This window comes from Dama dama, chromosome 26 (genome assembly GCF_033118175.1).
Source record: "Dama dama isolate Ldn47 chromosome 26, ASM3311817v1, whole genome shotgun sequence".
In the NCBI taxonomy this organism is placed as follows: domain Eukaryota; kingdom Metazoa; phylum Chordata; class Mammalia; order Artiodactyla; family Cervidae; genus Dama; species Dama dama.
Window position 1 is genome coordinate 55,322,343 of NC_083706.1, and position 23,346 is coordinate 55,345,688.

Sequence of the window (23,346 nt, forward strand, 5' to 3'; positions counted from 1 at the left end):
GGGTTGACATTCCCTTCTCCAGGGGGTCTTCCCGACCCAGGGATCGAACCCAGGCCTCCTGAATTGCAGGCAGATTTTTTGTTTTTTTTACTGTCTGAACCACTAGGGAAGCTCTGTGTTATATATATTTTACTACAATTTTTAAAAGTTCTAAAAAATGTTCTAAGAGCAAACTGCCAGACCTGATTCTCTTCATCTAAAACTTTACCTTTCAGTTACAGCTGCAACAAACATCAACTTTGTCACATTTTTCTCCCCTTCGTTTCTAAAACTGCAGGAAAACGATGAGTGGCCCCGGTTCCCCTTGACTGTGAACATACACTGAAGAGCGATGTTAAATCCATTCTGGCTGTAACACGACCTCAGAAACAGGACGAACTGAAAACAATAACAGCTTTCACTCCAGCTTCTGACCTGCTCTTTGCCTCCACCTGTGACCTATGACGCTTTCACAGAATTTCACTCTGTCTCGGAAAACAGAGCCAACTTGCCCTTTCCCGGCCAAGATCTGTCACGGTAGCAGGTTCCCAGCAGCAAACAGAAAACGTCGGTTCTCTTCTGGAACTGGAACCCGCCCCGTTCCAGCGCGAGGGCTCGCCTACCTTTCCGAGAAACAGTTTCCGCAGCTTCTGGCGCGGCAGCCCGAGCATCCTCCGTCCCGCGGCTCTCGGGACCACGCCCCCCGCGGGGCGGGCCGGGCCGGGCCCGGTCCCGGCCGGCGGCGGTCCTCCTGCCCGCCGCACTCGCCCACCGCGGGAAGGGCGCGGAGGACCAGCGCCAGGCCGCGCGGTCCGTCCCCGCAGTCACCCGCTGCGCTCCAAGCCCCAGCAGGCGGTTCGCGGAATCCCGCCAGAGTCCACGTGGACCGAGTCAAGGGTCCCAACACTCTCCGAAGAGTCAGAGGAGCCCCGAGGGGCGGGCTGTGACCCTCCCCGCAGTACACCTGTTCCCCCACCCCCGCCCCGTCAGTCATTTACTCTGAGAGGGAGAGACATGGGGCGGGGGGCGCTAGGGGGCTAGAAATGATGCCTTATCTTTTCAGGTGGCCCCAGGTCAACTATACGCACTGATTATGCAAGAATCACCTTATCCGGTTTTAGTCCTTAGGGTAATCCTTCCACATGCATGCACAGATACACACATGCACACACATGCACTCTCACACACACACACACACACATACACAACTCACACATGTACCCGTGCACACAGCTCCGCAGGTGCACACTCTCCCACGCACACACACTTTCTCTCCGCACCTACAGCAGGCCAGCCTGGAGTAGGTCCCGTCTGAGAAAACTTGCTTTGCTGTCTCTGCAAACTGAGTCCCCCGCTTCCCCCGGAAGAATCAGCCTTTTGTGGCTGGCGTCAGGCTTTGTCTTGGGACAGCCCGAAGCATGCCCATGCAGCATCAGAGCCGCCTGGGAGGGCAGAGCAGCAGGTCAGAGGTGGCCCTTTGCGGGTTAAGAGTTTCCTTTGTGAGCATCTTTTTAATACACAAACAGACTCCTCCTCTGAAGACCTAAAGACGCAATATGAAAAATCCCACCAACGAACAAAGAGCTCTTTTAAAAGTCAAGTGTTAGTCACTCAGTTGTGTCCGACTTTGGGGCCCCATGGGCTGTAGCCCGCCAGGCTTCTCTGCCCGTGGGATTTTTCAGGTGAGGATACTGGAGTGGGTTGCCATTCCCTTCTCCAGGGGATCTCCTGACCCAGGGACAGAACCCTGGTCTCCTGCATTGCAGGCAGAGTCTTTACCATCTGAGCCACCGGGGAAGCTTTATGTGACAGATAATAGATGTCATGGTTAAGGATGTGGATATGGAAATATATTGGTATAAAATTATAGGGCATGAAAAGAAGGAAGAAAAGACAACAAGGAAATTCAAGACTGAAATGGACCAAAACTGCCCTATTTGGGACAGCCCACATGATATAGTCCTGTCCATCTCTTCCCTTCTCTAAAATGCTAAACATGTCTTTTCCAATAAATGAAAATAGTTGAAGTACAGTTGCTGTTTCTCAAGAAGTTACTATTCCAGAAAATCGGTTTTTCCAAAACAATTTTGCATTCATTTCATTGCTTCTGGAGCTGTATGTTCTATTTCTTGAATAAATTAACATGCATTTATCCATGTAAATGTCATATTTATGTGCAAGTGTGCAGAAGTGTATATACACATACATATTTATTTCAGATAAACAACATAGAAGAGAGTTTTGAAAGAGTAATCACTAGGTCAGTCCTCTGGAGGGGCATTCTAAGGTGTGATATTTATTAATCATACCTTCCATTAGAAAAACTATTAGGAACTGATGAAACAGGATTTTTTAAAGGTGCATCACACACCTGCCATGATGTGCATTTTTCCTATAGTGGAGCCACTGGCAATTAATGCAGACTAAGGGGGAAAAAAATCACATATTGAGCTGTTACTTCGAGAACAAAGCATGGTTTGTTTCATGAGCCAAATTTTGGCAACAGAGGAAAATGCTTCTTTTTAAAAACCTCTGAATCATTGGTTTGCTCCTGAACACTGGCACCAAACAGGGAAATTAATGGAAACTGGTGTTCTTCCCATTCTCACCAAATTTCTTGTCTCTTATTTTTATTGGACCAGGCAACCCCTCACATTTCCGTCTTGAATTCTTCTTTGTCAAATTGTCAGAAACTTAAAAGACATCCAGTTCTATTCCTTTTCCCTAAAATCAGTCCACATCTCACCCCTTGGAAAAGTCCTGGATCTTAACATCTACTTGCCATCGCTCACAGAAATGAGCAATCTTTCTCGGGAGCTACAAGAAAGTGAAAGCTACAAGAAGTGAAGTTACTCTTCACTAACAGAAGACCCAGCTCACACCGCCAAGGAGACCCACCAGCCAGTCCTGGCCCTCGTGGTGGCCGCTGCGGCCCCTCGAGAACAGGGAAAAGAGAAGTTTATGCGTGATCAAACCCTGCTCCCTGGCGTTTGGGGATGGTGAAGGAGGAAATTAAACCTGGACTCTCTGGTCTTTCCTTAACATTTTGTTTCGATGTTTGTAATAGTCCTTCACTTTTTAACATCCAGGCTTGATTGGAACTCAGAATTTGTTACTGAATTTTTGTGTGGGGGCATGGGAGGCTCCAGTATCATCTCAAACACATGGACTACAACTAGAAAGCTAATTTTCAGTGTCTACATCCTATCCAAGCCCTCGAAAAAGATGCTTATGTCACATGAGAGTGTTTTCAGCATAACCAACATCAGGGTCACCTGGGTATGATTATCTGGAGAAAGAAAAGTGAGCTCATTTGGGGCACAGACATCATCTCAGATTATTTTCTGTGCAGAATATGATAAAAGGCTTAAGAAATGTGTAAACATCTGCTTCTAAGGTTACATCTATCTGGTGTACTACCTGAAAGTAGAAACCCCAAGAGTTAAACAAGAAGCGTCTCTACAGCATGAAAATCAGCCCACCAAACTCCTCCCCACTGGGCGTGCGCTCAGTCGCTCAGTCGTGTCTGACTCTGCGACCCCCTGGACTGTAGCCCGCTAGGCTCCTCTGTCCATGGGATTCTGCAGGCAAGAATACTGCAGTGGGTTGCCATGCCCTCCTCCAGGGGATCCTCCTGACCCAGGGATCAAATCTGCATCTCTTAAGTCTCCTGCATTGGCAGGCAGGTTCTTTACCACTAACGCCACCTGGGAAGCCCCCAAGGGTGACAGAGTGACTGCTCATCACCTGGTCTGGTCATGGATTATGGGAAGCATGAGGTCTGCCTCGGCTGTCCTGGGAGGAGGAATCAAGCCCAGGTTAGATGAACTCAAGCCACAGGGGTGCAGGGAGACAGTTCACTGAGAAAATGCCATCTTTCCTGCACCACACACTTTCCCCGAAACGCCTGACACAGTGCGCTTGTGGACAAGCCTCGCTCCCGTCGCCTCTGGTGGCGGCGTGCCCAGGTTCCGAGAGAGAGAGAGAATGGGGCAGGTGGAGGGAAGCTGAGTGTCTGCCTAAACTCTCCCCATCTAAAACCATGAGGGTTTTCGTGACAGCATTTTGGGGTATCCCAACTGCAATTCAATTCAAACTTCCACGGGAATTAAAAGGTAATTATCTCGGGCTTAGTCCTTTGGAAATAGGTTAACAAAAAGAGAGGGTCTTTGATCTGTGGCTCAGTCACGGTCATGTTAGATCCAGTGGCTTGTTTCAATAAAAAGCTCTCACTGTTGATAGAATTTCATTGCAGGTATATGTAAGTACGCGAACTGAATGTTGTCATGGTGACTGTGGCAATGAATTACCTTTTATTTTGTGCCATGAAAATTGTCATGACAGTCTTGGCTTACTCATCTCCCAAATACATTCTTAAAAGAAATTATTTTGAAAAAGAGCTATCACTGTTTGCTGGTCCCTGCTTGAAAGGACTTGTCAGACGGGCATCTACCCTCCAGCAGCAAAGCCAAAATGCAGGGACGATCAGGCCCAGGAAATAAACCACCACCAGCACCTCTACAGAGCACCCATGTCGTGTTTCAGTGACACCATAACATCAGCTTTGCAACATTAGGCCCTGTCTTCCTCTGTAAAGCCTGGAATTGCACTCCTCTAGGCCCCCGTGGGATCAGACAGACCATCGCAGAGCTGAAGGGTCCGAAAGCATCAGATGTGTCCAGCTCACGACCAGCAGGTGCTTGGAGCCAGGGGTGTGGGGGGTATGGGTGATGGTCTTGTACCGCAGGATTAAATCAGGGCCATGGGGCTCCCTAAGCACCCCAGCTGGAGGGTCATTATATTTTGCAAAGTCCAGTGGAAACCCTTGATCATGAATGAGCCCCTTCTAATGACGTGAGGGAAAAGTCTGTGAAAAGAATCTGGAAACCACAAGTGACAAATTCATTTACATACTTATGAATGTATACATGTGTATGTTACACGTGTATATTTATACATCGTACATGAATGCATGTTTATATGTATGTATAAACATATAAGAGAGGAAAACTGCTGAGACGCTCTGACCGATTATCTCCAATAAAGGATGATAGTCCCATCCTTTCAGTAGCTGCCCAGTCGGGTGACCTGGCCTAAGTGAGGTCACGTTCACCGAGTGGCCGGGTGGGGTGAGGGGAGGACCTCAGCCCAGGCCTGTGGGCTCCTGGTCTGCCCTCTTTTGATCCCAGCACACGACCACCCTCCTAGTCAAAGTCCGTGCTGTCATGGACGGTATAAAGGACGGTCACCGTGTTCCCAGGGAGGAAAACATCCCTAAGTGAAGTCGCGTGAGAAGGATCGCAGTATGAGGGCGGCATCACATCTATGAGAGAGGAACACGGAGGCCGCGTCCCGTCGAAGCGGCGGTGGGTGCTGGCACCGTGAAGGCTCGGGCATCCCTAGACCAGCTGGCCGTGTTCCCAGGTCGTGGGCCACAGAGAGCCCGGGGCTGGCCAGCCAACCCCCCTTGTGGAGATGAAACGGCGCTCCTGACTGCATCTTTAGGTCCTGGGTGGGATCAGACATGGAGTCTCACATGAGGCCAACTCATAACAGGAATAGTAGTAAAAAATAGTAGCTTTGTAGATTATGAAAGCCATAATTTCCCATAGTTTAGAAAATGCCACCCTAAACTGCAGTAGAAGATGTGAGACAGCAAGCTGGAGCTTATAAGAGAGAATCGAAAAGCTTTCCTACTTGCTTGAAAGACACAGGACTACGCATCACCTTTTGGTTGCATGCCAGAGCGAAGGGCTTTGTTTCTTTCGGCCTTCAGTTCCTCGTCTATGAGAGCAGTGACGACAGGGAGGAACAGTGATCCCGGGGAACTGGCTGGCCAAGGACAGGTGCTCGGCTCTGATACATGGAGAGGGCAAGTGGGAAGTGAGGGTGCTGGCTGTCACCTCGGCCTGTTAAAAATAGAACACTTCCTGCTTCTCCAGTTCACCGGAGGTCAGCGTCACAATGGCCATCACTATGGCTGAGACATTTGCAAGGTGAGCTACAAACGTCAGACAAATCTCAAACCCTTTGGGTTGCTCGGGTGCATAATTCTGGTGACATCTCTTATGCTGCGTTGCAAATTGCAGTGACTTGTCAGTTAATGAATTGACTACTTCTTTTCACGCTATTTGTCACTACAGGCCACTAAATGCCCCCTTTGGTTGGTGAAATTATCTAAGACATTAGCATTATCCATCTGTTATTAAATTCCAGACATCTGTAATATAATCACCCAATGATTATAGTTATTTTAATATTTTCAGAATGACTTGAGCCTTAACTATTTCTTAAAATATGATTATTGATTAGTAGCTTAGATTTCTTTAGAAATTACAGAGAAGTATGAAGAAAAAAAAATCACCTTGGATCCTAGAACTGAATGAAAATCCCTAAGAATTTTGGGATTTTTTTTTTTTTTTTCCTATAAATCTTTTCTGGTTTGGCTGGGGGGAGGGAAGTAAGCTATGCTAAAATTTGGGGTCAGCTTTTCCCCCTAAGGTGAATGCTTAATTTTTCTCCAGATACCCCAAAAGGAAATTTACAGTTATGGCTTCGATCAAAGGATTTTCCTAGCTCCACACTTGCCCCTGAGTAGTTGCCACTGAAGCACTACACGCAGATTGGGAAAGACCCACAGTTACAGAAATACAGAGATGAGACCGTGTTTGACTCTTCCGTGATTGTTCAAGGAGGGAATGGGGACGAGTGCAGAGGTTTCACTGTGCTGCTTTTATGTAGGCATCTCCTCTGCTGTTCTGGAACCTTCCCCAGGTACCCCAGGTGCCTCGAGAGGATGTCTGCACCCACTCTGCAGTCCCGGCCTGCCTGCCTTATCTGCCCCAGGTCTGCTGGTGGGCAGCGGAGATAACCCCGGCCCCACACAGATGTCCACACCTCCACTGTGGCGGGAAGGAGTGAAAAGCCTTAACCTGGAGCTGAGTTAGCGGGGCAGGGGCGACTCCGCTCCCCGGGAGAACTTCTGCCCCTGAAAACAGGCTGAAAACCCAGATTTCCGCTTGCGACCCGCTATGCCCCGCCCTGTTAACGACACCCGTCACCTTCACCTTATCAACACCATCAACAAGATGCGAAGTACTTCTGTGAATACTTTATCAAGAGCCTCAGGATTCAAGGCGGAGGCAAGGAAAGATTGATGAAAAAGACAAAGAGAAAAAAAATCACCCTTATTGCAAGGCTTCAAACCCTCAGGGGGATCCATCTGGTCCTGGGTGAGCAGATCCAAGCACAGTCATACAGGGCACGACAGAGAAGAGAAGCCAGCTCGGGCCCCTGCTTCAAAGCTGCAGGCCAAGAGCGGGTTTCGTGGCTCCGCTGGGGGCCGCCTGCCACACGGCCTCTCTCTCGGGCGGGCTCCGCTCGCCGCGAACTCCGGAAAAGAGAGCGGCGGGTTAATGCGGACCAGTGTTCCCGCACACCGCAGCGCTTTGAAAAGTTCCTTTTCAGAGGATTAAGTGTGAGTCATCCCCTTACTTAATTCACATAATGTGGAGGTATCTGACCAAAGAATGTATTGTCTCTCAAATTATTAGGAGTCAACACAGAATAGACACGACACCCACGCCCCGTGCGGTCCGACCGGTGGCGGAGGGGCGCGGGCCGCGGTCTGTGCTCGGCCCGGCCTCGCCCTCCACCGTCTGCCGCGTCTCCCCACGCCCCCAACGACGCCGCCCAGCCTCAAGTCCTGCCCGGTGACCCCCGGGGAGGCCTCGCTCCTCGGCTGCAAGAGCAGGGCCCCGAGGGAGCAGTCACGTCTCTTTATTTGTAAAGTTCCCCTGAATCAGGGCCTCACTGAACAACGCCACTGTCTGAAAAGGGCATTCAGTCCATTCCAAAGCAATGAAAAAAACAGGAAGGGAGACCAGGGAAGGAGCCCAGACAGCCCTTTCGGGTGCAGAAGCCGCTCTAAACAAGCCACCCTTCTGTCCGTGAAGGGTGAGTGCTGGCCCAAAGAATTCTCCCCCCTTTGGAATTTTTACCTCCTCTGTCTTCTTTTTAAATTGCTTCTTAGAATCATCCTGCCAATGCAGGAGACACGGGTTCAGTTCCTGGTCCAAGAAGATACCACATGTCTCCCGACAACTAAGCCCTAGCTCTAGAGCTCCGGCTCTAGAGCCACAACCACCGAGGCCTGCACACCTAGAACCCGGGAGTCACACCTAGAACCCAGGAGTCACACCTAGAAGGCCCACATACCTAGAACCCGGGAGTCACACCTAGAAGGCCCACACACCTAGAACCCGGGAGTCATACCTAGAACCCGGGAGTCACACCTAGAACCCAGGAGACCCGCACACCTAGAACCCAGGAGTCACACCTAGAACCCAGGAGTCACACCTAGAACCCAGGAGTCACACATACCTCGGGGCCCTGCTCCCCGACCAGAGAAGCCTGCGCCCCGCAACTGGAGAGCAGCCCCCCTCGTGGTAACTAGAGAAACGAGCGGGCAGCCACGAAGACCCAACTTGGCCAAAACTAAATCAATAAAGAGCTTCCTATAAAATCAAGTGAAGAGTGAAACCATAATAGAAAAAGGGGAAATTCAATCAGCTGTGGAGCTGGAGGCCGCGAGTAGGTTTATCAGGTGAAACAGGTTAAGGACGGGTGGCTCTGTGCCCATTAGCACCTCTCCGACCCTCCTGGTAAAATATCACGCTTCCTGTCAAAGTCAGGAGCGGCACCTGCTCACTGTCTGACAGCTAAATCTGCCTTAGGGTTTGAAACAGGAGACCCCCATAATGCTCCCAGTTGGGGTAACAATCTAATGTAAAGTTTTGAAAAGTCTTATCAAACGTACACATGGGAAGAGAGGGGAAGAGAAGGGGAAAGGCAGACTTGTCACTCACGGCTGTCCCGGGACTTTCTCCATACTCTTGGGGTGCGCCCAGGGGATGCTGTGTGAGCTCTGATTTGCGGGTTCTGTCCTCAATGGGGCTTCCCGGGTGGCGCAGTGGTGAAGAACCCGCTTACCAATGCAGGAGACGTGGGTATGATCCCTGGGAAGATCCCCTGGAGAAGGGAATGGCAACCCACTCCAGTATTCTCGCCTGGAGAATTTCATGGACAGGGGAGGCTGGCAGGCTACAGTCCATGGGGTTGCAACCGAGTATGACTCAGCGACTAAACAACAGTCCTCAATATAAGAAGGAATTCCTGCTCATCATCCAGGGATCTGAAAACAGAGCCAACCGTTTTCACCCACTCAGGGGCCAAGAGCTCCAGAGGGGCCCTGGCCACCGGGAAGCCCCTCCTGGGCTCCTGGGCGCCTCGACTTTGGAGGTAATCCAGGCCTGATAGAAACAGCCTCCTTGAAGAGCGTTTGGGTCCTGTCTGCTGCTCTTGCAGGTCACACCTCGTGGGCCTGGCCACTGACTGCTGAGGGAACGGTTCACAAAGGGCCCTGCACCCCCGCCACACCCCAGGACCCCGTCTGTTACCCACCAGGCTCCTTTTCTTTGCCTTTATTCATTTCTACGACCGAGAAGAATCCCTGCTGTTTAGTGTGGCTGGTCTAAACGTGGAGCATGATAAAGTGTGAACAATGAGCTCGATTTTCCAGCAGACACGCACTTTCCCGTGAATCCCTGGGCTTCCTTATAAGGCTGAATAAAAGTTTTGCTAAGAATCATCAGCTGAAAATGAGAAGTGAAAGTTGCTCAGTCATGTCTGACTCTCTGAGACCACGTGGACTGTAGCCCACCAGGCTCCTCCGTCCATGGGATTCTCCCTCCAGACAAGAATACCAGAGTGGGTGGCTGTTCCCTTCTCCAAAGGATCTTCCTGACCTGGGGATCAAAGCTGGCTTTTCCACATGGCAGGCAGATTCTTTACCATCTGAGCCACCAGGGAATTCTTTTCTTGAACAGATTATAAAACAGACTGAGAAAAGGTTATGAAGATAGTATGAAAGGCCAATTTCCTGCTAGTACAACATATCTCATTTTCTGAGTTTACTGACATTAGGATGCAGTCTGAAGCGGTATAGACATTTGTCTAGTCACCAGGCTGAAATAATTAGGACCATCTTGAGATTTTATATAGCCAGAGATCATTGATCATTCACTTTTTATTCTACTGACACAATTTTTATGTCTAATAAGGAAATCTAATTCATACAAGATGATGATATTGAGGAATTTTTTTCCAAACAAATTCTTCATATTGGGCTGTTAATAAAAATACAATGAGACTCAGAGAGGAAACCCCCCAAATGTATGAAAAGTAAAACACTGGTATTCAGTGATAAGCATTGTTTATGTCAGCAACCAAACGCAGGACTGGCTACTCTTGGCCCCAGCTTCCTCTGCTCCAAGATTACAGATCCTGGAACACAGGGGCTCCGCAGGGCCCTGGGCCCCAGTCCCACAGTGAGTCACGGAGAAGCCGTCACTTCTCAGAGCAGCTCCAGGACTACATGGGTTCTGGTGGCCCACCACCTGGACAGGGCCAGGGAAGCAGGACTCTTAGAGTCCAGCGTGCCGACAACCAGGAGCAGTTCTGTCTAGTATGACCAGGACGTGGTTTGATGTATTCACGTAAATTAAATAAGCCTGACCCACACCCGGGCTTCTGTGACCTGTTTGGAACCCACAGGGATCGGGCCATCGTACCTGCCAAGCCCGTGGAGAATCTATAGGCTGGACAATGAAGGCTGCCCCTGTTCGCGGGCACAGGTCGAGTTATTATTGCTGGGAGACACAAAACGTCCATAAGTCCATCTTATAACATCCCTTACCCATAATGTCAGTATTTCAACCAGACAGCTGCTCAAAATATTACAAGAAATCTACCTCCATCCAAAATGATTCATTTTAGGCCAGATTCCTAGAAGAGCTTCCAGAGGACCCTGAACTCCGCACACAGTAGAATCCTAAAGCTGGCTGGCCGCCAGCCCACTGGCCCCGGGGGGACAGCCCTGCCCAGCTCTGATGTCTCATTTGCTCGTCGTGAAGGCACAGAAAGATTTCAAAGAAGCGCTGTGCATGAGGTCACACGCATCACCTCCCCAGTGGCTTCGGATTCAGAATGAAACTGTCTTCCTGGAAAGCTGGGTGACATTCCCGGGGAGACGCACAAGACAGACCCCTGCTGTATGAAGACGTTATTACACAACTCTGGGCAACATCGGAGAACTCAAATCGTACTGCAGGGGGGGCGGGGGCGGCTTCCGCTCTTCCAAAAGCACACCACTGTCTCTGCTGGCATTTGGGCAGCTTAAAACATCCCCCAAAGCGAAAAAGACTTCACGCTGAACGTTTTTTAAAAATGTAAGTGATATTCGCGTGGAGAAAAACAAGCCGAGCTGGTGTCACTTACCTTGGCCGACACAGCTGTCTTCGTCTCGAGCGAGGGCGGGTCACCCTTGTCCTGTGGGGGCAGAGAGTGGAGAAAAGTCCTTTAAGTCACAGGACGTCCTGGACGGTCGCTGCTCAGGGCGGACAGCTACACGGACACTCACCAAGGCTGGCAGCTTTTTGTTTCTGAACATGAATCTCCACATGGTTGTCAATAACTTGAGGAGTTTCACTAGCTCTCAGACAGCCCGTCAGTATAAACACCGAAAGAAGGGAACTTGCAAACTTTTGTGCAACTTTTACATTCAGCCAAAGGAAGTGATGTCCCATCCCCAACCTCAAAATGTAACCGAAAAAAAAAAAAAGTCACTTGTTAATCTCCAGACACACAGCCTTCGGCTAAGGAGCTGTGGTTATCACTGAGGGCCGGCCAGCTTTTTAGGGTGACCTTGAGGCCCTCCGTCCCAGAGAAGGTGCTCATTCAGCTGCAGCAGGCAAGACTTCTAATCTGTAAATAGCCTAACGGACACCGAATTAAAATTCCAATCACATTCGGCCATAGGGGTTCAGCCTGGAGACGCACACAGCTCCCTGCCTCCCCTTGCCTAGACTCGAAACTACCATAACCTGAAGATTTTAATTAGCACCACGACTTGAGGGTCTCGAGAACAGAAATCACAGCTCTGCCTGCTTCTGCACAGCATCCTGGGGGCACACTTGTCATTTTCCGATGTATTCCTCATTGTGCGTCTGTTCTCTGTTCTGAGGCTCAAATCCACTAAAACATGAGCTGGAGAAAGTGGATAAACTTGTCTCTTTCACCCTTGACTAATAACTGTAGCTCAAGGCTCAGAAGACAGAAAGGCCAAACTCCCCTTCTCCATGACTTTGGCCCCCCTCCTGCCTAACAGGTTGTAGGAAGGGGGCCCCATGGAGACCACACCTTGAGAGAATTCCTGGTCACCAGCGCTGCAAGTTCACCTGCACCGCCGCTGAGTCTTCACACCGGTGACAGGGCGGGTACCAGCCAGGTCTCCAGTTCCCTTACGTCCCTGCCTCTCCATGGTGGATGGAGTTTTACAAACTCCCAGATCCGGTAACTCAGAGCCTCTGGAGACGGAACCCCAGCCCATCAGCGCCCGTATCGCCTCCAGGTGCGGCCAAGGCCGCGAGCCCTGCTCCGCGTCCGTCTGTCCTTGCTCTCCGACCCCCAGCTGGACGGTGACTGTGGAACGGCAGGAAGACGCTTCCTTCTACGTGATCTACTGCTTATTTCTGCAGCTCCTACCCCGGCCTTTGCTACACGGGGCATAAGGGGCAAACGCCTGTGGTCTTTCTCCCCACAGTTTCTCCCTCCTCGGCAAACATCCCCTTTCCTCCCGTGGGAAGCAGATTCCACGCAGGCTGGTGAAAGTGACCCCACCGCTGCAATTCCCCACCACGGGCAGGGGCATGACTCAGGCCCCGTCATTCGCCTGGTGCAGTGCCCGGCACAGAACCCAGGCCAGGGAAGGCCTGTCCAGTCCGGGGAGCCATGGGGCCACTGCGCAGATGCTCCGGAGTTTGTTGGCCCGGAAATGGGCCTGGGATCAAAGAGGGAGACAGAGTCAGCGTGCTGCTGACAGTTTCAGGACCATTGGATTCAAAGCTGCCAGAAGCCATCTCTTTTCAATGACAGGAGGAGATAAACTGCCAGTTTTAACTTCAGCTAGTCTGAGCTGGTTTCTGCAACTTGAAAAGGAGGCCTAATGACACCTAAGTGGTACGTTTACAAATAAATGCCTAATAGCAAGAAATGGGGGCCCCTAAAACCCCACAACACGTTGCGTTCACCCACTACCTTTCTCAACCCACAGCCAACCCCAAAAGGAGCACCTTCTCATGCGGGGTTCACCCTGCAGGGTCTCCTGACCGGGCCACCTGGGAACCTGGGGGCTGTACACACAGACCACGCAATGTCTGGGACTCTCCCTGAAAAAGACTTGGGGATGAAGTGACAACGCTTGTCATTCTGCAGACACACCAGCCCCGTCGTCCCCTTCTCTCCCTCCACTGCCCCCCAGCCGGTCCCCCCGCTCCACGGGCAGCCAGACCCAAATGCGGGCATGTGGGGCAGGGGCTTTTCCAACTGCAGAGTGAAGCCCCGGGTCCTCCTACTCTGGCCCCGTCCTGGGGGTGCTGGACAGCGCAGAGCGCCCTCCCCATCCCGCTTCCACCGGAGCAGGAGAGCCGGGGGCAGGTGCGGGGGAGCCAGAGAGGGCGGGGGGCGGACAGGCCGCTCCGTCTGGCCCGGCAGGAAGTCCTGCCCTGAGTCGGCCCCTCTCCGCCCCCCCCTCCTCCCCAGCCCGTCCCGTCACGTCCCCGCCGCAGCGCTCTCATCCCAGTGTGTCTGCCTGATTTCAAGACCGTCACGCTAGCCCGCCATGGAGAACAAGCCAGAGGAGAGACGGTGCAAGACCCCTCGTCTGAGCAGACTGAACTCCAGGTGCGTTTCGTGAAGGGGAAACTGGTCAGACAAACCTGGGCAAGCAAATATTTTTGTGCTTTGTGGATTTGAAATAAAATACCAGAGTTTTCTAAGCCAAGGATCAATGACCATTTGGGGAAGACTATGGCTTGACGACCTTCATAAAGGCCCAGAGAGCAGCCGTGTGTCACGGGACACACACGAGGGCCACGTGCTCTATGTTCAGTGTTGGGATTTCTGGCCTGGATGGCGAAGCTTCCCTCGATGCTTGCGGGTCTTCTCAATATCCGGCTTTGAGTATGTAAAGCTGACAGTCCAGTTTTATAATGTAAGAAGGTCGGCCTCATTCCCAGAGTCCCTGTTTCCTGGAAGGCTCGGTGCATAGTCCTTAGATGCCGAATTTAGACAGGCAGGCAGTTGATTGAATATGCTCTTAATTCCCAAATGAAATTAGTGGGGTTGACTCTTGGAAAGCCAGGGTGTGCCTGGAGGGTCGCTGGTGTCCTGAATTCACCAATGAGCACAGAAGTGATGGCTGCCAGTCTCAGAGAAAGCTGGGGCTCCCGCTCCCGCCCAGCCCCTTCCCAGCCGGCACTGCTGACCTTCCAGGAGAAGCAGCCGCCGGGAGTGGGCGCCCAGGCTGTGGGACAGCGGGCCAGAGTGCGCTTCCAGGCACCAGGCGTTGGGCAAGGCACTCAACCACTGTGCCTGGGTTTCCGAGTATGCAAAGTTGAGCTGAGGTGGTCTCGGGGAGCCCAGAGAAACAAGCTGTATGTGTCAGACGTCTGGCATGCAGGAGCCTCAAGCAGAGTTGAGCTTGGGGATGATGCAGGAAGAGGAAGGGTCCCCCAGGTGCAGCAGTAAAGAGGAGCCCCAAGACAGCCCACGCTGCTCTGAGAGCACTGGCCTGTGCGTCTGTGACCCCCAGGAGTCGACCTCCAGGGGCTTGACTAGATCTAAGGGTCCTTTAGGACTTTCCTGGTGGCTCAGACGGTAAAGCGTCTGCCCGCAATGCGGGAGGCCTGGGTTCAAACCCTGGGTCGGGAAGATCCCCTGGAGAAGGAAATGGCAACCCACTCCAGTACCCTTGCCTGGAGAATCCCATGGATGGAGGAGCCTGGTGGGCTGCAGTCCATGGGGTCGCAAAGAGTCAGACACGACTGAGCGACTTCACTTTCTTTCACTTTCAAGGGCCCTTTACTCCACCTGCCAGCTCAGGAGGGTGAGAGAGCAGGGCAGAGACAGCAGAGGGCAGCAGAGACACTGGCACCCAGGACTGTCCGGCTTGACCGGAAGACCACACTGGACGCCGCCTGGGGCCTACTCCTTACACAGAGGCCAGAGATCAATTTAAGGGTCTGCCATTTGGAAGCATTTAGAGATGACCGAAACAGCGCCCTGACGCTGTTGGGTTTATCCAGCAGACCCTCTGCCGTACTGAGTCATAAACCTCTTCGGATGGTGGCGGCGTGGACGCCCACCCCCACCCCCACCTCCCACGGCCCTGCGGCAGGGCGGCTGCAGACGGTCAGTCGGCCCTCCGGCCCGCGGCCCCCGGTCATCGCGGCGGCTTCCCCGCCCAACCCGCATCGTCCGCCAGGGGGCAGCAGAGGACGCAGCCTGGGAGAGCCCGCCCCCCGCCCCGGACGCGCGCGGCTGGACAGTCCGCTCCTGGGGCCTCACTGATGCGCCCCCGGGGACGAGGCGCTGCCCTCACGCGGGGACCGACTGGAGGAAGGCGGGCTTGTTCTCCACAGCCTCCCCTTTCCAGACCCTCCTTAGGACCCAAAGCTGCAGAGGTCCATGGGCTGTCTGGCTTTTTATGGACTCCAATGGGTTAATGCTTCCCTGGTGCGGCTCACACCATAAAGAATCCGCCTGAAATCCAGGAAACGCAGGTTCGATCCCTGGGTCTGGAAGATCCCCTGGAGGAAGGCATGGCAACCCACTCCGGTATCCTTGCCTGGAGAACCCCATGGACAGAGGAGCCCGGCGGCTACAGTCCAGGGGGTCGCACGGAGCCGGACAGGACTGAGCGACCGGGCAGAGCAGAGAGGGTCACAGGGGTGTCCCAGCCTCAGCCGTCAGCGGAGGAGCCCGCCCTCCGCAGCCGCTTGCTGGTTTCGGGGCTGCGCCCCGTGTCCTTTCCAGATAAAACGAGCCACGGCGTGTGTGGCGGGTCCCAGGGGAGGCCACGCCTGTTCCGAACGGGCGCCCCTCCTAGCGGGTCATTGCTCCTTCTCCTCCGCCCCGGGGCCGGGCCGGGCCGTGATAACTGGGAGGAGAGCAGCTCAGAGCACCTCTCCCCCCACGGAGCGGCAGATAGAAGCGCCCAAGGGCTGTGTCAACTAGCGCGCTCAGAGGGCAGGGGGAGACAGAAAGGCGGCTCAGTAAATAAATGAACTGTGAGGAGGAAGGAAGGAGCGGAGAACCCCCAGGGGCTAAGAGAGGGGCGCCAGGGGCGGACCCCCACTGGGAGGGTGCACGTAACAGGGGATTAAGCATTTAGAAAGTCTAATTCGACGGTATTTAGTGCACCCGTGGTGTTGTGTAGGGAGGGCGGCCCAGTGGTAAAGAATCCGCCTGCAATCCCAGGGTCAGGAAGATCCCCTGGAGGAGGGCATGGCAACCCACTCCAGTGTTCTTGCCTGGAAAGTCCCATGGACAGAGGAGCCTGGTGGGCAGCAGTCCACGGGGTCGCAAAGAGTCGGACGCGACTGAGCAATTTAGCACGCACAGTGTTCTGTAACCACCACCACTATCCAATTGCAAAACACGTTCATCGCTTTGAAAGAAAATCCCACACACATTAGGCAGTCACTCCCCGCTCTCCCCCAGCCCCAGCCTGGCCCAGGTCCTGGCCATGCAGTCTACACTCTGTCTCTGTGGATGTCCCCTCTGGAAGCTTCTCATCAGGGGAGTCAAACTGCAGAAACACATAAAGCAAGGCTCACTTCACATGGGGCCCTGCAGGGGGCGCGCTCCCTCGCGCCAGCCTTGTGTCACCAGAGAGAAGACGCGGGTTGAGACTTAAATTTTAATGACGGAGGACACTTTTCACCTGGGGATGTCACCTCTGGCTTTAAGAGAAGAAGGACGGTGGCAGGGCTTGCAGCCAGTGAGAAACTCCAGCTCTTCTCCAATAAACTGGTTCAAAATGACCCTCACCAGTTTCCCCCTAAAATATGGCCCACTTGTCTCAAGCTGCAGTTCCTCTGCTCTCCCCAAACAAACTCATTTTTGCTCACACAGAATTGCTCTCTGCTCTAAGGCTGACAATGTGTGGCTTTTTGTGTGGCTTTATCCACATTGCAGCGTGTGTCTGGACCTGATTGCGTCGTTTGTACACCCGCAGTCTGCTTATCCATTCCTCTGTGGACGGACACTCGGGCTGCTGCCAGCTATTGGGAATTGTGAGCAGTGCTGCTGTGAACACGTGTGTACATGCATGATCATGCATGTACACAAACACGCATGCATGTGTGTGTGAGTCCCTGGGTATATATCCAGAACTAGAATTTCTTTGCTCCTACAAACAGCAGGAGGGTAGAAAATTGTATCCAATGGCAGCTGGTGCATGTTTTGAGAAACAGGAGGTCTGACAGTCTGTCAGAGGGGGAATAAATGAATGAACCACTGTGGAGAGGACATCTCAATACCAGTTAATCTGAAAATGCACATATCTTGTGGTCAAAAATTTCACTGTTAAGTATCTAGACTAGGGACAAAAATTCTAGCATATGTTCGTGAGACATTGAGCACCGCTTTAAAGAACAAAAAAATGGAAGTCATCTAACTTGGCTTCTTGGTAAGGGAAGGGAATAATAAGCTGATATTTTTCATACCGTGAAATACTACATAGCACTCAAAAAGAATGAAATAGAACTACATAATTGACAGGAGTAAATCTCAAAAATTAAAAAGTTTCAGAAGGAAACATAGACTATGATTCCACCTATGCAAGGATTAAAAACACACCTACTAACATCAGTGATTAAACACGAACTGTTGTGGACTGAATCGCGCTCCCTCAGAGACTGAAGCTCTAGCCGCTGGCGCCTTAGAAGGTGACGGAGGGGGACACGTGGTCTTCACAGAGGCGATTACGTCAAATGAGGCCACGCGGCTGCCCGAGTCACATATCAGGAGAGACTAGGGCCCAGAGCACCCAGAGGGACACCCGCCTGGGACACGGGGAGACGCCAGCCGTCTGCAAGGCCGGGAGGCACGTCTTGGAAGAAACCACTCTGCCGACACCTTGATCTCAGGCTTCCAGCCTCCAGAACTGAGAGGAGCTAAGTTTCTGTTATTTCAGTTGCCCAGTCAAGGCCTTCGTCACAGCAGCTCTAGCCGACTGAACAGCCTCGGAAGCCAGAGCATTCCTTTGTGGGGCCACCCAGAACAGCCGGAGAACCAGATCAAAATAGCCATTGAGTATTTAAACAATCGTAGTAATTAGACTTGAAATATAAGCCAATCCCAGACAGTGAAGAGCCCACTGGGATTATTTTGTGGACATTTTAACACACTACTTATACTTTTCTCTGCACCTGTAGAAAATTCGCACTAATCTTAAATAGAGACTCAAGTGTCCTCAACATTGCTTTGCAAATCAATCCAGTGTGGTCAGCAAACCCAGGCTGGACCCTTTTCCTGACTCTGAAATGCTCTGTGCCAAGCTGTGGACCCAGCTCGGGCAATAACACATGTGGCCTGTGGCCATCTTGTCCAAATGACAACTGAATCCGAGTAGAACGTCAAGGTCTTCTCCCAACCTTTGAGGACCAGAACTCTGTCTAAAGAAGCAGTATGGTGGACCACAGTTCAGAGAGAACACTAACCATCGCGTTCCTTCCTCTCTGCCTCTGTCTAAGAAGGCCACCAGAATAAAGCAGGACTGGTTCTCAGTCCTGGGGAGCAGGGCCGGCTGCCCTGACCCCCCTCCACCCCCCAGCACAGGCTGGGTCCCTCCAGGCTTGATCGGCAGGTCAGAGGAAAGTGGCTACACAGCTGAGGCACATCTCAGACCTGCGTGTGAGCCAGGTCCTTAGAATAAATGTCTTTCCTTTCTCGCTCAGCCTGTCTGTCTGTCTAAGAGACATGGGTTTGATCTCTGAGTTGGGAAGATCCCCTGGAGGAGGGCATGGCAACCCACTCCAGTATGCTTGTCTGGAGAATCCCATAGACAGAGGAACCCGGCGGGCAGCAGTCCACGGGGTCACAAAGAGTTGGACACGACCCAGCAGCTTAGCGCAGCACACCCTGCTGGTCTGTTTCATTGGGGAACCCTGACCAGTTCAGGCCCTTTCGTTCACACCGGCGGCTCTCACTGCTGAAGACAGAAGAGCGTCCCAGTCCTTGTAATTCTGAAGCCTTCCCGCTTGATGTAAAGCCTCTCCCTGCCCAGGAAGCAGGGGCGGGACCTGGGCTTTCTCTCTCTGACACTCCACGTGGCGCCGCCCGCGAGGCTGCCCGGGCAGCTCAGCCTGACTCTGCGGGCCTGCGGACGGAGAAAGAGGATTTGCTCTGCTGGTTTCTGGGAGCTGTGGCTCTTTTCTCCTCCTTACTACAGGCTTGACTGTTTCTAAAGTAATTACCTTCTGTACAGTGTGTTCCAGAAAACACCTGAGGAGCAGCAGTTTAGATGCCTGCCTCCCTCGGTCCCCACGGTAATCCATGAGGTGCAAGCTCCACGCTTCTTATGATGAGACTAACAAAGGCAGAGGGTCAGGGCTTTTTCCAAAATCACACACCTGATGGAACTGGGAGTGAAACTGAGATCCAAAGCCTATGTTCTTAACCATTATAATTTGCTTCCAATCATTTTGCTTTTTAAAAGCACTTATGAAAAAGGGAAAAAAAAAAGCACTTATGGTTTTACTCCCTCAATCTTGTCTATATGAGATTTCAGTCACTCAAATGTGTTTTTAGAATGTGTTAGATATTTTGCCAAGAGAAGCCTATCTCTCTTCCCCTTTGTTTGAGAAGGTCAATAATCTGACAAAATAATATCAGATAATAACTGAGCACATGAAAGTTGTCTTGCTTTTTAACTCTAAGACCAAAAGGATTTTGACCAATGTGACCAGAAAAATATGCAAAGTTTCTTCCCCAATAATCCCTGATAAGCACTTCATATGACGCGAGGAAACCGGAATATATACCATCATCACCCTGATCATCAGCAGCGAGGAAAGCTGATGTCACTGCTAACTTCTACCCCCCATGGCGAAGCATCTCCACTTCTGTTGTTAGTCACTGTGGACCAGGGCTTCCCAGGTCGCGCTAGTGGCAAAGAACCCACCTGCCAAATGCAGGAAACAGGAGACCCAGGTTTGATCTGTGGGTGGGGAAGATCCCTGGAGGAGAGCATGGCAACCCACTGCAGTGTTCTTGCCTGGAGAATCCCATGGACAGAGGAGCCTGGCGGGCTGCAGTCCACGGGGCCACAACTGAAACATCTTAACACACATGCACGTGGGCCAGGACAAGATAAGAACACACGAGTGGCCGTGGGATGGGTTTGCTATCTCCCCCACACCCCCTGGGGCAGGAGGATGTGCGTTGCCGGTGGTCGTGGGGGTGATCTCCAGCCCCTCTCTAAGTGTGGCTGCTTCCGGCAACCCCCCAGTGACTCCGCATCCCACCTGCCTGACCCTGTCCTCCACGTGGTGCTGAGCGCACCTTGACTTTAGCTGCACATCACCTGATGGAAACCATCCAGTGTGGGAGGAGGCTGGAGCAGTAACACTGCTGGGCATGTGTCTGGGGGCACAGCCTGGGGAACCGAGTGGATGGATCCAGCATCTGGCAGCTGACTCACACCCAGGCCTGGGCACCCGGACCATCCGAGCTGGGGACCCACGCTCATGTGCCAGCCACAGGGGCAGCTGTAAAAGTGGGCACTGAGGACCACACGGTCACCACAAAGATGCTTCAAGAGAAGGAAGCCCAGTCAGGGGACCTCACAGTAGCTGCCTGATCTCGTCAAACTCACCAGGGTGAAGAGCAAACAGCAACACCACCCGCATGTCTTTAATTTTCATTCTAAAGCTCTAATTTTTAACCACAAACACAGCACTAAACTGAAGACAAAGCTAGAGCTGTCAATGAAATAAATAAGCTGAGAGCTTTAAGTCTATGTGAAGAAGAATGTGCTTGCTACATTTAACTTCCCAGCAGAGCCAAAACACTGATTCATTGCTTTGGAAAATCAAATTTAAAGAAGAAAGAGGGTCTTCCCTTGGAATCCACTCTAAAAAAACAAAGACGAATCCACCTCAAACGCAGAGGACGTGGGTTCGGTCCCTCGTCTGGGGACTAAGATCTCACACGTGTGTGTGCCTGCTAAGTCACTCAGTCATGTCCGATTCTTTGTAACTCTATGGACTGTAGCCCACCAGACTCCTCCGTCCATGGGATTCTCCAGGCAAGAATCCTGGAGTGGGTTGCCACGGCCTCCTCCAGGGGATCTTCCCGACCCAGGGATGGAAGCCACGTCTCTTTACTTCTCCTGCATTGGCAGGCAGGTTCTTTACCACTAGAATGGTGGCTCAGAGGTTAAAGCATCTGCATGCAATGCGGGAGACGTGGGTTCGATCCCTGGGTGGGGAAGATCCCCTGGAGAAGGAAATGGCAACTCATTCTAGTATTCTTGCCTGGAGAGTCCCATGGACGGAGGAGCCTGGTGGGCTACATTAGTCCATGGGACCCCAAAGAGCTGGACACGACTGAGCGACTTCACTTTTTTTTTTTTTAGTCTGTGAAGCTCAACTCAGCCCACTTGCCACAACTACTGAGCTCCCAGGCTACAACCAGAGCATCCATGTGCCGCAACAGTCTCCCACGATGCAGCAAAGATCCCGGGTACCGCAACTGAGACTCGATGCAGCCAAATACATAAAATTAATTTTTTTTTAAAAAAGTAAAGAAAATTTCCCTAGAATTCAGACAAAAAGAATAAAGACATAAAAATAACTATGGGGAAAAAAAGAAACTCTCATGGATAGTTCAGGAGATGCAGTGGAGGATAAAAAGCATTTCAGAAGCAAGAATCAGAGGAATAGTTGATTAAAACTCCCCATCTTGGGCTGACGCCTCCAGTGTGCAGACTGGAAAGTCTCGCTCGGGGCGGGCACCGGAGGAGACGGGCCGCCTGCAGTGACCGAAACGGGAGCATTCAGGAGGTTTGCAGCCAGCTGTCCTCTCGTGGCAGAACGAGGGTGACGGCGAGTGCTGGGGTCTCATTAAACCCCACATATGAACCTGGGGCACTGTCCCTGCCACTCACACGCTGACTTTCCCATCACCTTCTTATATTTAACAATTATCAAATATTTTATTTTAATCAACTGTATACCAATAATTGTAATAATTCAAAGGAAACATAATAGTCTTGTGGTTACAGAAAATTAAATTTAAAGATCCATTTCAATTTATGAACAGATTTTTTTTTTTCCCTGCAAGAATATATAAGGTGATGTGCTCAGTCGTGCCTGACTCTTTTTGACCCCATGGGCCATAGCCCTCCAGGCTCCTCTGTCTGTGGGGTTCTCCAGGCAAGAATACTGGAGAGGGTTGCCATTTCTTCCTCCAATAAGGTGATGAATGGATGACTTTTTATCAAATATCCATGTTCATCACATTAGGATGACATCCTAAGGGGCAAGCGGAATGGAAAGCTGAATTCAAGGATCAGAAAGAGTCACAGAAATTTATGCCTGTTCAGCAAAAAGCATTTTCTTGTATTTTTTCAGCAAAATTATGGTGGGTTATCCAATCACTATAGTATTTAGATTCCAGGGGAAACATTTCAGAGTGTTACAGTAGCTTTATTTTGAAATGTCAACATGTTTAGATGCTAGAGGCGTTCCCCTTTGTAATTAGAAAAGCTTCGATGCAAAGAGGCATTAGCTGTCTGGGGGCCCGCTCCTCACGCCCGCTGAGGAGCGCCTGTGTCTGTTTTGGGGGCGGGGAAGCAGGCGCTCCACAGGGATGGGGGGCCGGGGGGCGCGACTCCTTCTTACAAATCGGGCACTTGTTTTGCTTCTAGCAGTCTGGCAGTCCCTGGTGTCATGAACTTATTTACATCCCAGAAAACACTGTTTCAATTAGGCCAGCTCCTCAGGAGTTCTAGAAAAATACTCTAAGTCAGGGACTTATCTGAGTCCCAGATGACAGTGAACTCCCGGGCCATCAGGCCCACGGAGCAGGAGTCCCGGCAGAAGGTCTTCTGTGATCCTGACGAGTCCAAGCCGGCGTCTGCCCTCAGGCACCCAGATCACAGGCCGGGGGTGAGATGCAGGTTCTGTGACTCGGTCCTTCTCCACGCCCTGGTCCCCTGTCTGGATGAGGTCTTTAAAAGAAGGGGGTGGGGAGGGTATGAAGGAGCCAACCAGCCTCATTGCACTTGGGTATATCTGTGTGGTGGGCATTCCTTCACTGGAGATGATTTCCAATCCCACTGGCCTTCACCTCATCATCTGTCCCAGGGCAAAGGTTTTATTTCATGAGAGGCACTGGAAACGCAAGGCCTTAATCGCAAAGAACATTTACAACGTAAAACAACTGACCCATGATGCCTCA

At 51.7% G+C, this 23,346-nt stretch overlaps 1 protein-coding gene across 2 annotated transcripts in view; it reads right to left on the minus strand.

Annotated features, from left to right (window-relative positions):
- Window positions 1–23,346, minus strand: part of RPS6KA2 (ribosomal protein S6 kinase A2) — a 330,716-nt gene that overhangs the window by 269,399 nt on the left and 37,971 nt on the right. Inside the window, exons 1-2 of one of the 2 annotated variants that reach the window (XM_061130067.1) lie at window positions 11,459–11,561; window positions 11,317–11,367 (exon numbers count right to left, since the gene is read on the minus strand). In XM_061130067.1, the coding sequence (XP_060986050.1) occupies window positions 11,317–11,367; window positions 11,459–11,500 (93 nt within the window). In that variant the 5' untranslated portion in view covers window positions 11,501–11,561. Of the gene's footprint in view, window positions 1–11,316; window positions 11,368–11,458; window positions 11,562–23,346 lie in introns of those variants that run through there. The other variant, XM_061130065.1, reaches the window with a different exon arrangement.